This window comes from Schistocerca gregaria, chromosome 3, assembly GCF_023897955.1.
Source record: "Schistocerca gregaria isolate iqSchGreg1 chromosome 3, iqSchGreg1.2, whole genome shotgun sequence".
In the NCBI taxonomy this organism is placed as follows: Eukaryota; Metazoa; Arthropoda; class Insecta; order Orthoptera; family Acrididae; genus Schistocerca; species Schistocerca gregaria.
The window spans coordinates 947,298,971-947,314,767 of record NC_064922.1 but is presented as its reverse complement, the minus strand read 5'-3'; the positions used below and the strand labels follow the sequence as shown (position 1 = coordinate 947,314,767).

The following is a 15,797-nucleotide window of genomic DNA, read 5'->3' as shown; positions in this document are numbered from 1 at the left end:
TGCTGATAGTGCCTGCACACGCTGTACACGGTACGGAAACAACTCCTTCTCCCGTAGCACTCTCCATACAGTGACGTGGTCAACGTTACCTTGTACAGCAGCAACTTCTCTGACGCTGACATTAGGGTTATCGTCAACTGCACGAAGAATTGCCTCGTCCATTGCAGGTGTCCTCGTCGTTCTACGTCTTCCCCAGTCGTGAGTCATAGGCTGGAATGTTCCGTGCTCCCTAACACGCCGATCAATTGCTTCGAACGTCTTTCTGTCGGGACACCGTCGTTCTGGAAATCTGTCTCGATACAAACGTACCGCGCCACGGCTATTGCCCCGTGCTAATCCATACATCAAATGGGCATATGCCAACTCCACATTTGTAAACATTGCACTGACTGCAAAACCACGTTCGTGATGATGATGCTACGTACTGATGTGCTTGATGCTAGTACTGTAGAGCAATGAGTCGCATGTCAACACAAGTACAGTACATACTGACGAAACTAAAATGAGCTCTAACATGGAAATGAAGCGTTTCCGGACACATGTCTACATAACATATTTTCTTTATTTGTGTGTGAGGAATGTTTCCTAAAAGTTTGGCCGTACCTTTTTGTAACACCCTGTATAGATAAGGAACAGCAAAGGGCCTATAACACTACTCTGGAGAACGCCAGAAATCACTTCTGTTTTACTCGATGGCTTTCCGTCAATTACTACGAACTGTGACCTCTCTGACAGGAAGTCACAAATCCAGTCACATAACTGAGACGATATTCTATAAGCACGCAATTTCACTATGAGCCGCATATGTGGTACAGTGTCAAAAGCCTTCTGGAAATCCGGAAATACGGAATTGAACTGTAATCCCTTGTCAGTAGCACTCGACACTTCATGTGAATAAAGAGATAGTTGCGTTTCACAAGAACGATATTTTCTAAACCCATGTCGACAGACCGTTTTCTTCGAGGTAATTCATAATGTTTCAACACAATATATGTTCCAGAATCCAGCTGCATATCGACGTTATCGATATGCGCCTGTAATTTAGTGGATTACTCCTACTACCTTTATAGAATATTGGTGTGACCTGTGCAACTTTCCAGTCTTTGGGTACAGATCTTTCGTCGAGCGAACGGTTGTATATGATTGTGAAGTATGGAGATAATGCATCAGCATACTCTGAGAGGAACCTAAATGGTATACAGTCTGGACCAGAAGACTTGCTTTCATTAAGTGAATTAAGTTGCTTCACTACTCCGAGGATATTTACTTCTACGTTAATCATGTTGGGAGCTGTTCTCGATTCGAATTTTGGAATATTTACTTCGTTTTCTTTTGTGAAGGCATTTCGGAAGGCTGTGTTTAGTACCTCTGCTTTGGCAGCACTGTCTTCGATTGTATCTCCATTGCTATCGCGCAGAGAAGGAATTGATTGTTTCTTACCGCTAACATACTTCACATACCACCAGAATCTCTTTGGATTTTCTGCCAGGCATCTCGCGCCGGCCGCGGTAGTCTCGCGGTTCTAGGCGCGCAGTCCGGAACCGTGCGACTGCTACGGTCGCAGGTTCGAATCCTGCCTCGGGCATGGATGTGTGTGATGTCCTTAGGTTAGTTAGGTTTAAGTAGCTCTAAGTTCTAGGGGACTGATGACCACAGCAGTTGAGTCCCATAGTGCTCAGAGCCCTTTGAACCATAGGCATCCCGCATTGCAGTCCACGCTAAATTTCGAGCTTCTGTAAAAGTTCGCCGATCTTGGGGATTTTGCGTGTGTTTAAATTTGGCATGTTTGTTTCGTTGTTTCTACAACAATGCTCTAACCCGTTTTGTCTATCAAGGAGGATCAGCTCCGTCGTTTGTTAGTTTATTTGGTATAAATCTCTCAATTGCTGCCGATACTATTTCTCTGAATTCAAGCCACATTTGGTCTACACTTATATCACTAATTTGGAAGGAGTGGAGATTGTCTCTCAGGAAGGCGTCAAGTGAATTTTTATCTGATTTTTTGAACAGGTATATTTTTATTTTATTTTTGGAGGATCTGGGGGTTACAATATTCAACCTCGCTACGACAACCCTGTGTTCACTAATTGCTGAATCGGTTTTGATGCTCGTTATTAACTCAGGATTATCTGTTGCTAAGAGGTCAAGTGTGTTTTCACAACCGTTTACTATTCGCGTGGGCTCAGGAACTAACTGCTCGAAATAATTTTCAGAGAATGCCTTTAGCACAATTTTGGATGATGTTTTATGCGAACCTCCAGAATTAAACATGTATTTTCGCCAACATATCGAGGGTAAATTAAAGTCACACCAACTATAATCGCGTGAGTCGGGCACATGTTTGAAATCAAACTCAAGTTTTCTTTGAACCTTTCAGCAACTGTACCATCTGAACTGGGAGGTCGCTAAAAGGATCCAATTATTATTTTAATCCGGTTGCCAACAATGACCTCTTCCCATAGCAACTCACAGGAACTTCAATTTCGCGTCAAGTTAAACTACTTCCACCTGCAACAAACACGCCACCGCCAACCGTGTTTAGCCTATCCTTTTGGAACATCGTTAGGTTCTTCGCAAAAATGTCGGCTGAGCTTATGTCCGGCTTTAGCCAGCTTTGAGTGCCTATAACGATTTGAGTATCAGTACTTTCTATTAGCGCTTGAAGCTCTGGTACTTTCCCAACGCAGCTACGACAATTTACAACTGTTCCTGTACATACGTTCTTCCTGTGTTCGGCGTGCACCCATTGTGGCTGAATCCCTTCATGTGTGTTCCCGTTACACAAATGTTGGTTTTTTTGAATTTGTGGTCTGGACACATTCCAGATGAATGTGTATGCATGCCTTAGGGGCAGTTTCGTTTTACGTGCTATGAATTTCGAAATAAAGGGGTGATGGAAAATTTCTGTTGGTGAGTCTGTGTCATGTAGTTACACGTAAGAACTCCGACGTTACGAGAGGGAGTCACGAAGTTTCCATGAAGTCTTTATTAACGCTTCGAAAAAATATATTTAGGAAATAAATTTTTTGTCCGTTGGCGGACACATGTCTGGAGTCCTGGAAGAAGTACCGCAGAATACCACAGTCAACACAAAATAGTGCGTGCTATTGACGAAGTGGAATATCGGCCATCATCCAGCTTGTGCTTTTAATGATTTGTGCAGCTTATTATGGATGCTGGTGGATTTCTCGAGACACGCAGTGTTTATAATGAATATTGATTAATCCAGTGGGCAATAAGCCTTGAAAATGAAAGCTGCCACGTGGACTTTAGCGCCAATACGCCCATATTGCCGCATACCAACATCCAGCTCTACAAACACAGATATGCAACTTCTTCCACCATAAGATGAGCCTGAAAAGTGTAGAAAAATACTTTATGGACATAAACATATATTTCATTATTTACCAGTCGCAGTTATCTTTATATATATTCGGTTAACATACAGTCACAGTATTATACAGTAAGCATAATTTCAAGAAAGAACTGTGTTGGTCGCACTCTATCCACGAAAACTGTGAAACTTCTTTATTTAAATGTGTGTGTCTGTACTTAAACTGCTGAATGACTGAGAAGATGAAACTTTTACGCTATTTGATTCTGAAACAGCTGAGTGAAACTGAACGTACTGAGCCTACATTCTCTTTGCTTTTTCTTATCATCTCAACACTGACCCACAGTATTCTTGAGCAACGCAATTTGAGTGCTCAAAAAAAAAAAAAAAAAATTCCATCTGACTTCAAATAATTAATACAAAAGAATGGCCCTGAATAAGAAGCAATCGTGACAATAATCTATACATTTCACTAAGCACTTACCTCACAAAAATCTTCATTACGTGAACTACTGCATAACAGCGAGCGCCAATACTGACAGCTAAATAAAAGATTCTACTAAAGCCACTTACTACTAATAGGCATGTGGTTAGCAAAGGAAAGATTTTGTTGCAAACCAAATAATGTATTGTTTTACCTTATCAATGTGACATCCAGTTGAAACACGAATATAAATCGTCATTGACATCCCGTACAAAGGTATATAATCATGAATAATTTTCAATCTCCAATTCGGATACTTCCAGATCGTTAGCCTACGCTAACACCTCAGACCTCTACCCTCCATCAATGCTAACTTCTCACATTGAACATCCATCACTGCTGGCTGTTCATCTCCAATTGCCCAGTACTTCCATCACTGATCGCGACTAACTTCCAACTGCCCAACAATACTGGCGATTAACGTCCAACAACGAGTCCAATCAGCCACAGAGTCTCTTACAAAGAAAGCGCAGTCAGAGATCCAATGCAAGGCGCTACACAACGCTGCCAACACAGAAGCAGCCCACTTACAACTGGTAAATACACGTTTCGGCGTACTATCACCAACTAATGACACGTACACGGTAATCATCCACACCTTTCAAAATCTTCTACCTCTCACAGTCAAAAAAGGGGAGAAACATTGTTATGAGCTAATCTAAAACATCGTGGGTTTTTGAAAACCAGAGTACACTGAAGAGATAAAACATTATGACCAGCTGCCTAATGGTGTGTTGTTCCACAGATCAAAGGCAATACAAAACTGATAAAGAGTGGGACTGAACACGTCTGTCGAAGGTTTCTGGAGATGTGTGGCACAAGATTTTTAAGCACAGCTTTCTGCTAAATTACGAACGGTTGTTTGCGGGCGTGTAGCCAGCACCGGATAGCATCCCAGACTTGTTCTATGCGGTCCAGATCAGGCAAATTTGGTGGCCAAGACATCAGATCGCAATAATGTTGACGTAGTACGCAGCTGACACGGTGCACTTCGATTAATACTAAAAGCCACACGGGAGCCAAACTGCTCCACCGGCCTGCGTCCGTTATATGGAGCGTGTTTCGAACAGCCTTGAGTCTCGGTGTTGGCGCATTCGGACACGACCATCGGCATGGTGCAGCACGAAACTCCATCCATCCGACCAACTTCTCCATTTATCCACGGTCCAATCTCTATGGTTCCGTGATCACTGCAGTCGTAACTGATGATGTCGTTAGGTCAACATGGGAACGTATACGGGCCATCTGCTGTGGGGCCCAGGTTCAGTAATGTGCGCCGAAGGTTGTACTCCAAAACACTTTGTAACCTCCCCCTCACTTACCGACCTTAATGACAGTGAAAAACTAAACCGCTTGTACCTAATGGAAATTTGGGAAAAGCAATCGTCACCGAAGTTAATCTGTCGGTAAATAGGGAGGAAGGGTTACATCTCAATGAAAGGAAAAATGCAAATGAAATTTGTGGAAATTAATTTTGAAAAAGGGTAAAGTTAATAAGGAAAGTAAATGCGCGGTTGTTACGTTAACAATTAACTGGCGTTCATTAGATATTTGAGATTTGGGGAAAATTACGGTCGCCAGTCCTATGGACAACTACTATAATAACTGAAAAAGGAAGGTTATTGCACATATAATTAGCACTAAAAGCGTGGCAACTGAAGGTTGACATGTGTTGTGTGAAAACTGAATGTTTGTGAGAAGTAATAAATTTCGCTACACTCTGACTTAATTTAGCAAAAGAATTAATAAAACCGGAAAATTGAAAGTTAATTTAGTGACTGAAATTAATAGTGAACTTTGTTTCTGAAGCACTACGAAATTCAATAAAATAAGGTTAGTCTTCAGGTACCTCAACAATCACCCCAAAAGCTGCTTGAATCTACGCAATTTAGAAATAAAAGAATTAAGTTTGCACTTGAATTAAATGATTTTGAACAATTAACAATAGCAAAATTTAGTACGTACCAAGCTGAGCTGCAATCACAGGTAAGCTAAAATATGGTCCCAAAACTCGCACACTTAATTTCTGCTTGTGTAATCTAAATATTGTTGCCAGCTATGAATACTTTAACTGAACTTTGAAATTGAAGCAGTGAAATGGAATGATATTACTTTAATGTTGGTGTTTGAATTTAAACGATACATTTCGGAAAAGGAAGGGACGCTGCTTGGTAATGAAATTGGGACAGTGATCAACAAAGGTTCATGCTAAGTTGCTGTATTTTAGTGATGCTAATGGAATGGCGGGAACAACTGAGGCCTGCCATACAGTTCTAAAACTTTATGTGCTTTCAGTCTTCTTTGTTGGTTGATTGAAGATTTGAAGTCGTCGATCGAGGAGATGGTAACAATCACTCATTGTCGGCCGTCGCTGTTGCAGAAGCTGGATGTTGGTGCGTATTCTTCTCGACACGGTCACCAGGCGAAATGGGCTCTTGATGTGTGCCAGCTGATGTTTCCCGTCCGCGACACCGTGTCAGAAACTACCATAGCAAGTCGAGTGCAATTACATGCTGCCAAACCCTGAAACCGCGGCAAATCGCGGGAGCGTCACTCAACACACCGGCTCCACCGCCCTACTCCAGCCAGTCTCTGCTCTGCCCGCACTCCACGCGGCGGAGTTAACACTACCAAAGATCCTAAAGACTTTGGCTTTCCACACGACCTATCGATGTAATCGTTCGATAGCATAGTTTTCCCTAGCGTAAAAATACAAATAGTATTTAACAAAACAAACCAATTATATATATATATATATATATATATATATATATATATATATATATATATATATATATATATATATAGTAAAACAATTACAGTATATAAAGACACAGAAATGTCATATCTTCAGGTAACGAAATAAGGAAAAAATTTAGAGTACAATAGATGGAAATAGGAGGATATGCATTTCCGGCGTCACAACTTGTGCCTGCGTCCGCCTTGTAGGCCTGCGACGTATCGCCGCTTCTCCTATCGAACAGAGCTGGCAAGCTTCCGATATCCAAGCTCTGTGCTGAGATGCGGACGTCCACCATCTTGTCGCCTACTCCTGATTTCAGCGTCATTCACCAAGTTCTTCATAGCTCTACACGACATTAATACGTGAAATTGGACTAGCTTCGCCGTTTGCGAGGTGCTCGATTCCAGGAACCGGCCCCTTTGTCAAATGCTTCTTTACAATCCTGCTCCTGTAAGAAATTTTTTTGGCGCAGCCCAGTGCAGTGCTGGCCTATAGATTTGTCATGTATAAAATGAAACGACTGAATTTTCTTTACGATAATCGGGATGACCATGGATTGCAGAAATTAGTAAATTTTTTAAGTTCAGATGAACGATAGTCAAAAACTTAATTATATAAAAAAGATTATTATTAAAAGATTTTTTGAAACATTTACGTGGGAATTGATGTAACAATATTACAAATTTAGTTTAACAAAATTACCTTATACTACATCGCTCATGCACCGCCATCGCTCCCCACGACCGGCCCAGCTAACTCGACACACCAGACTGCTCGCTACTACTTACTTCTACTCCTACTGACCCTGCTCTTACTGCAGCCAACACTGCTCTCTGGTCTGAGATTCTCTTACAGCTTACATACCGCAGGCAGCGCGTGAGCAATCCATCGAAATTACATCTGCTCGAGTGCGCTAGCAATAAATTCCTTACTCTAGGACCTCTTACAAACTCTTGCATGATGTGGCTTTGCCGCGTGACAAAGCAAGACAAAAGTTGGACCGTACACAGAAAGAAGTGCTACAGTACAGTACAGAAGCAATGAGAGGCATAGAAATGACACTTTTATTCAAAGGCGATAATTGTCACTGCAGTTCATGATGGTCCTCAAGGGTGCGTGATGACTACGGACGGCAATGTAAGCTGTGCAACGTGCTTCCATGTTGGCCACAAGTTTGATGAGGAATTATTGTAGGTTCCATTCCTCCAGCGCGGATGGCAACTGCTGTAGGATCTTTGATGAATGCAGACATGCCAGAATTCGTCTTCTCAACTCATCCCAGACGTGGTCCGTGGCATTTAAGTCGAGGGAATGGGCAGGCCATGCCCTCGTTGCAAGATCTACTCCATCTGTCCATCTGCGCTGTTTGATGCGGTCACATATTATTATCCAATAAATAAATACATAAATAAAACTAAGGCCGAATACACCCCTGAAAAGATTCACATGGTGAAGGACACAATGGCTCAATAACATTGAATGGAGAGTGCACCGTGTGCAAAGATTTGGAAGTCAGTAAACCCCTGCAACATAATGCCTCCCCTCACCATAACACGTGGATCACCAAAGCTATCAAGTTCGATAATGTTATTAGATGCACTAAGTGTTACCTCTCTCGCCATATGATGGTTCGTCTAGCATTGTCGAACATAATCATTTTGGTGTTGCAGGTGTTTTGGTGTGCGGAGACGTAATGAGTGTACAGAGTTCCAAATCTTTGAACATGGAACGGTCACTGGGCAACACTAGTGTAACATAGCACTCGTGTCTTAAAGGGTGCGTTTGGCTCTGACTTCGTTTTTATGGAAGACAATGTGCTAATGCATTTAACAGCGCAGGCGGCTGAGCTCTGGAAACTAGCTGACGTTCGTCGAATGGATTGGCATATCACTTCCCCCCACTTGAATCCCATCGAACATTTGTGGAATCCTTTGGCGACAATCGCAGCAGGCCCACATGCGCCAAGGACCATCCACCTGTTGTGAGCCGTGCAGGTGGAGCAGTGGAACGTCCTGCCACGAGGACTCCTTACCGGCCTTGTAGCCAGTGTGGGAGCACAGTGCAGGGCATGCATTGACGTCTGTGGGCACAGGCTATTATGAACCAAGTCCCGCCATTTGTAATGTCCAGGGGCCATTATGAATCACAGTAAAAGTGAAAATGAGGGTATGGTGTCAGTTGGCCGGGAGTTCCCATGTGGGAAGTTCGGTCGCCAAGTGCGAGTCTTAGTAGGTGCGACGCCACATTGGGCGACTTGCGCGTCGACAACAGGAGTGGAATGATGATGACGACAGCACAACACCTAGTCCTTGAGGGGAGAAAATCTCCCGCCCCAGCCGGGAATCGAACCCAGACTCCTGTGCGTGGCATTCCAACACGCTGACCGTTCAGCTATTTTTTTTATTTTTTATTTTACATTTTCTTTTCTTTTTGAAAACCCTTTAATAAAATGGAACTAAAAAAAAAAAGAACCAAGTGCCACCGCCACTTTTCATCCTATAACAAAAAAAATCTGGTCCACTTCAGGTGTTGGCTCCTGACTAAACCTACCCCAGAGAGCTGCCTATATACCAGGGCATGCTATCGGAACGGACATGACTCACGCGGACTTCATTGTCAACTATCGTCTTTGAATAAAACTGTCATTTCTGTTCGTCTAACTGTGTGTTTTTTTCAGTTAACTGTACTTTACTGTAGTAGGTCGTATCTCACTCCGAACTCCATGTCGCTGTATTACTTGGCAATGACACAGAATCCGTAAGTTACTTCCGTCAATAAGTTTTGCAGACCAGTGTATATTATCGTTAGCGCATAAAGTGTCCGTGGCGCCACATGGCGACATTCAGTCTAGCGGAGGGCAGCTGTCACAATTACAATCCTGGAAATGGAAAAAAGAACACATTGACACCAGTGTGTCAGACCCACCATACTTGCTCCAGACACTGCGAGAGGGCTGTACAAGCAATGATCACACGCACGGCACAGCGGACACACCAGGAACCGCGGTGTTGGCCGTCGAATGGCGCTAGCTGCGCAGCATTTGTGCACCGCCGCCGCCAGTGTCAGCCAGTTTGCCGTGGCATACGGAGCTCCATCGCAGTCTTTAACACTGGTAGCATGCCGCGACAGCGTGGACGTGAACCCTATGTGCAGTTGACGGACTTTGAGCGAGGGCGTGTAGTGGGCATGCGGGAGGCCGGGTGAACGTACCGCCGAATTGCTCAACACGTGGGGCGTGAGGTCTCCACAGTACATCGATGTTGTCGCCAGTGGTCGGCAGAAGGTGCACGTGCCCGTCGACCTGGGACCGGACCGCAGCGACGCACGGATGCACGCCAAGACCGTAGGATCCTACGCAGTGCCGTAGGGGACCGCACCGCCACTTCCCAGCTAATTAGGGACACTGTAGCTCCTGGGGTATCGGCGAGGATCATTCGCAACCGTCTCCATGAAGCTGGGCTACGGTCCCACACACCGTTAGCCCGTCTTCCGCTCACGCCCCAACATCGTGCAGCCCGCCTCCAGTGGTGTCGCGACAGGCGTGAATGGAGGGACGAATGGAGACGTGTCGTCTTCAGCGATGAGAGTCGCTTCTGCCTTGGTGCCAATGATGGTCGTATGCGTGTTTGGCGCCGTGCAGGTGAGCGCCACAATCAGGACTGCATACGACCGAGGCACACAGGGCCAACACCCGGCATCATGGTGTGGGAAGCGATCTCCTACACTGGCCGTACACCTCTGGTGATCGTCGAGGGGACACTGAATAGTGCATGGTGCATCCAAACCGTCATCGAACCCATCGTTCTACCATTCCTAGACCTGCAAGGGAACTTGCTGTTCCAACAGGACAATGCACGTCCGCATGTATCCCGTGCCACCCAACGTGCTCTAGAAGGTATAAGTCAACTACCCTGGCCAGCAAGATCTCCGGATCTGTCCCCCATTGAGCATGTTTGGGACTGGATGAAGCGTCGTCTCACGCGGTCTGCACGTCCAGCACGAACGCTGGTCCAACTGAGGCGCCAGGTGGAAATGGCATGGCAAGCCGTTCCACAGGACTACATCCAGCATTGCTGCGAAAGGTGGATATACACTGTATTAGTGCCAACATTGTGCATTCTCTGTTGTCTGTGTCTATGTGCCTGTGGTTCTGTCAGTGTGATCATGTGATGTATCTGACCCCAGGAATGTGTCAATGAAGTTTCCCCTTCCTGGGACAATGAATTCACGGTGTTCTTATTTCAATTTCCAGGAGTGTATTTGCTTCGTCAGTCTTTTTTATGTCCTTTATTGAGTTTCAATTCCCCCCGAAGGGGGAGGGCTGGCAGCTGCTTAGTAAACTGCTCTTCAGTCTACAGAATTTGTTTTTTTTTTTTAAATGAATATAATAGATAATAAAATCAGGCGATAGCATCAGTGAATTAAATGGTAAAATGGCGGAAAATTGTAGAACTTTAAACATAAAACAAAGGGTTGGTGATGCTAATAAATACACAGGAAGTAGATAGGTACAAATAATAGACAGACAATAAAAACACGGCGACAGTCTGGTTTCTGTTCGTAAGAGATATAAAAATCACAGCAAGCGACAGCATGAGTTGTGTTTGCAACACTTTGGAAAGACGCACAACACTGAACACTTGAAAACTGCACTAAAAAGTTGGCACAAATATGACACACGACAGCTGAGGGCAGATGGGGGGAAACCTGGACGGATGATGGGAAGAAAAAGGGGGGAAGGAGAGGAAAACCGAAGTGGGGGGGGGGACAGGGAGGAAGGAGCTGCTGGAGGACGAGGACTCATAAGAGTGGGGGGGGGGCAGACGCAACAGGAAGTGGTGAAAGGCTGAGGAGGGGAATGCAAAAGGACTTGGGGGGGGGGGGGGAGGGGCAGAAGAGAGGCAGAGAGAGGTTAGGCGGGGAAAAAAGGGGGGAGAGGGAGCCCAGGCAAAGGAGAGAGGAAAGGAGGGGGACATGAGAATCAGAGTTGATAGGAGGGATAAATGGAGGGAGAGAGGGTATCATCCGGGAGGGGGAGTTGACGGAAGCCACCTTACGAAAGGATATGAAGGGTGTAGAGATGGAGGATAGGGGGGACACAACAGTGAAGGCGTGGCAGGGGGCAGGGATGGGAGAGGAGAGGAGCAACCAGAGGGCAACAGTTCTAGCTGTCATTTTTTATTTCATTAAATTTGTAATAGCTTTGAGTAACTTCATAAACACTCCTGGAAATTGAAATAAGAACACCGTGAATTCATTGTCCCAGGAAGGGGAAACTTTATTGACACATTCCTGGGGTCAGATACATCACATGATCACACAGACAGAACCACAGGCACATAGACACAGGCAACAGAGCATGCACAATGTCGGCACTAGTACAGTGTATATCCACCTTTCGCTACAATGCAGGCTGCTATTCTCCCATGGAGACGATCGTAGAGATGCTGGATGTAGTCCTGTGGAACGGATTGCCATGCCATTTCCACCTGGCGCCTCAGTTGGACCAGCGTTCGTGCTGGACGTGCAGACCGCGTGAGACGACGCTTCATCCAGTCCCAAACATGCTCAATGGGGGACAGATCCGGAGATCTTGCTGGCCAGGGTAGTTGACTTACACCTTCTAGAGCACGTTGGGTGGCACGGGATACATGCGGACGTGCATTGTCCTGTTGGAACAGCAAGTTCCCTTGCAGGTCTAGGAATGGTAGAACGATGGGTTCGATGACGGTTTGGATGTACCATGCACTATTCAGTGTCCCCTCGACGATCACCAGAGGTGTACGGCCAGTGTAGGAGATCGCTCCCCACACCATGATGCCGGGTGTTGGCCCTGTGTGCCTTGTCGTATGCAGTCCTGATTGTGACGCTCACCTGCACGGCGTCAAACACGCATACGACCATCATTGGCACCAAGGCAGAAGCGACTCTCATCGCTGAAGACGACACGTCTCCATTCGTCCCTCCATTCACGCCTGTCGCGACACCACTGGAGGCGGGCTGCACGATGTTGGGGCGTGAGCGGAAGACGGCCTAACGGTGTGCGGGACCTTAGCCCAGCTTCATGGAGACGGTTGCGAATGATCCTCGCCGATACCCCAGGAGCAACAGTGTCCCTAATTAGCTGGGAAGTGGCGGTGGGGTCCCCTAGGGCACTGCGTAGGATCCTACGGTCTTGGCGTGCATCCGTGCGTCGCTGCGGTCCGGTCCCAGGTCGACGGGCACGTGCACCTTCTGCCGACCACTGGCGACAACGTCGATGTCCTGTGGAGACCTCACGCTCCACGTGTTGAGCAATTCGGCGGTACGTCCACCCGGCCTCCCGTATGCCCACTATACGCCCTCGCTCAAAGTCCGTCAACTGCACATACGGTTCACGTCCACGCTGTCACGGCATGCTACCAGTGTTAAAGACTGCGATGGAGCTCCGTATGCCACGGCAAACTGGCTGACACTGACGGCGGCGGTGCACAAATGCTGCGCAGTTAGCGCCATTCGACGACCAACACCGCGGTTCCTGGTGTGTCCGCTGTGCCGTGCGTGTGATCATTGCTTGTACAGCCCTCTCGCAGTGTCCGGAGCAAGTATGGTGGGTCTGACACAACGGTGTGAATGTGTTCTTTTTTCCATTTCCAGGAGTGTATATAACAACATTGTACTTCCTAGATCTAAGTTTTCCGTCAAAAATGTGAACCAAAAAATTTCATAATGTGTGTTAAGAAATGTCGCGGTGTATAATAGCTTTTTAAATTTCTATACATGCAACACCTTTGCACTTCCTGTGGCTAAGTTCTTTGGCTGCTACATCTAAGTTCTTTTACCACAGCCCACATGTTTGTATATAGACATAGTGTATTTCACGAGTGCACGTGATAATAGTGTAATATGGAGGTATAACTGATATATGGACGTGAAATTGACCATAAGTGTGTAACTAAGTGGCAAAACTATCATCACAGCATTACTGTAATAATGGTGTATCATCTTTTGTAAGTACAGATATATTTTCGTTAAATGCTGCCTTACCAATTACAGTAGTCCCACTTATATTTGTGTAGTCACGAGCAAATAATTTTTTGTATTTATACAGTGATCTCCAACAGTACAAACATGTAAATGAATGTATAAACACCTGAAGATGGGCGCAAGCCCGAAACCGGTCGTTTGACGAATAAACTGCCTTTTATTGCGACTGGTAGTAGGAATCAGGTCGTAGAGGTTTCGCGTGGGAGAATTAATCTTCCTGACGCGTTGTCTTTAGCCTGATAATGTGCTGATATCTCCTTTGAGCAGATTTTGACTGTATGCCGTTTGGTTCGCAACAAGCTACCAGATTTTCGACAGCGTTGTGAACGTTCCCGTCCCCACGGCAAAGCCGCAAAGGATTAACGCTGCGTTATTTCTTACGCTGCAGCCGGTGGAACTCCGGCGTGAAGAGGCAGCGGTGTGCACGGGCGGAGGCGCTGTTATACAGCGGCAGATGCCCCGGCCGGGAGCGGGCTCAAGCGCCGCCGCTATCTCGTGTTCGGCGCCGCCAATGGCGCGCTAAGCCGGCCGGCGAGAGAATGTGTAATGAACGGATTACACGCCGGCGCCGATCGCGTGGGAGGAGGCCGTGCCCGGGTGGGGCGGCCAAAGTCAGCTGCGGCCGGCGCTGTTATCTTTCCATTACGGGGGATAACTTGCGGGGGCGGCCGCAGACCGCCACACGCGGCCCGGCTGCGTATTTGTGTTGCCTCTGTGTCCTCCCACGGTCCCGGTCTGAGGAGCGGCGAGGCGGTGCACACGTACTTCTGCAGCCACACCTGCCTGTCTGCACTCTGAAAAGCACGGAGAAGAGCACTGCAGCGGATGCTTCCCATTACACCGGGTGATCAAAATGTCAGTATAAATTTGAAAACTAAATAAATCACGTAATAATGTAGATAGAGAGGTACAAATTGACACACTTGCTTGGAATTACAAGGGGTTTTCTTAGAACCCAAAAAAATACAAACGTTCAAAAAATGTCCGACAGGTGGCGCTTCATCTGATCAGAATAGCAATAATTAGCATGACAAAGTAAGACAAAGCAAAGATGATGTTCTTTACAGGAAATGCTCAATATGTCCACCATCACTCCTCAACAATAGCTGTAGACGAGGAATGATGTTGTGAACAGCACTGTAAAGCATGTCCGGAGTTATGTTGAGGCATTGGCGTCGGATGTTGTCTTTCAGCATCCCTAGAGATGTCGGTCGATAACGATACACTTGCGACTTCAGGTAACCCCAAAGCCAATAATCGCACGCACTGAGCTCTGGGGACCTGGGAGGCCAAGCACGACGAATGAAGAGTTTTCTTCTTCTCTCTCTCTCTTTTCTTTTTTTTTCCTCTCTAATAAAACCCCATGTCATTTCAAGCATGTGTGACAATTTGTACCTCTCTATCTACATTATTCCGTGGTTTATTAAGGTTTCAAATTTATACTGACTTTTTGATCACCCGGTACATTTTGCAAAAGGCTTGTTCCGATTCCCAACGTACGCTGTCACTTTCGTTTCTCTGACGCATCGTACTTATAAATTACATTACTGGCCAGTTTATATCTTAGGCCATTAGCAAATTATGACATTAGTGATGTGTATGTCACATTTAAAAATGTTTCTTTCGTGTTATGTAGGGCAGACACGTTCCAACTAATACACTTGTCGAAAAACATTCAACAGCGTGGATCACGAAACAAAAACAAATCGCGCCTACAGTACTTTCAAAACCAGAAAATTCAATCAAATTCACGTGCTTAATATTACAAAATCGTCTTGCTGTGCTGGTACTGCGAACGGCTGAAAACAAGGGGAAACTACGGCCGTCATTTTTCCCGAGGGCTTGCAGCTTTACTGTATGGTTAAATGATGATGGCGTCCTCTTGGGTAAAATATTCCGGAGGTAAAATAGTCCCCCATTCGGATCTCCGGGCAGGGACTACTCAAGAGGATGTCGTTATCAGGAGAAAGAAAACGGCGTTATACGGATCGGAGCGTCGAATGTCAGATCCCTTAATCGGGCAGGTAGGTTACAAAATTTAAAAAGGGAAATGGATATGTTAAAGTTAGATATAGTGGGAATTAGTGAAGTTCGATGGCAGGATCAACAAGACTTTTGGTCAGGCGAATACAGGGTTATAAATACAAAATCAAATAGGGGTAATGCAGGAGTAGGTTTAATAATGAATAGGAAAATAGGAATGCGGGTAA

The 15,797-nt window shown here is 45.7% G+C and overlaps 1 protein-coding gene across 1 annotated transcript in view; it reads left to right on the top strand.

Annotated features, from left to right (window-relative positions):
• The window catches only part of LOC126355721 (mucin-2-like), a 93,614-nt gene extending 79,504 nt beyond the window's left edge, over positions 1 to 14,110 (top strand). The window contains exon 2 of the mRNA XM_050006088.1: positions 13,976 to 14,110. Coding sequence (XP_049862045.1) covers positions 13,976 to 14,110 — 135 coding nt within the window. The remainder of the gene's footprint in view (positions 1 to 13,975) is intronic.
• Positions 14,111 to 15,797: the final 1,687 nt, after the last annotated feature.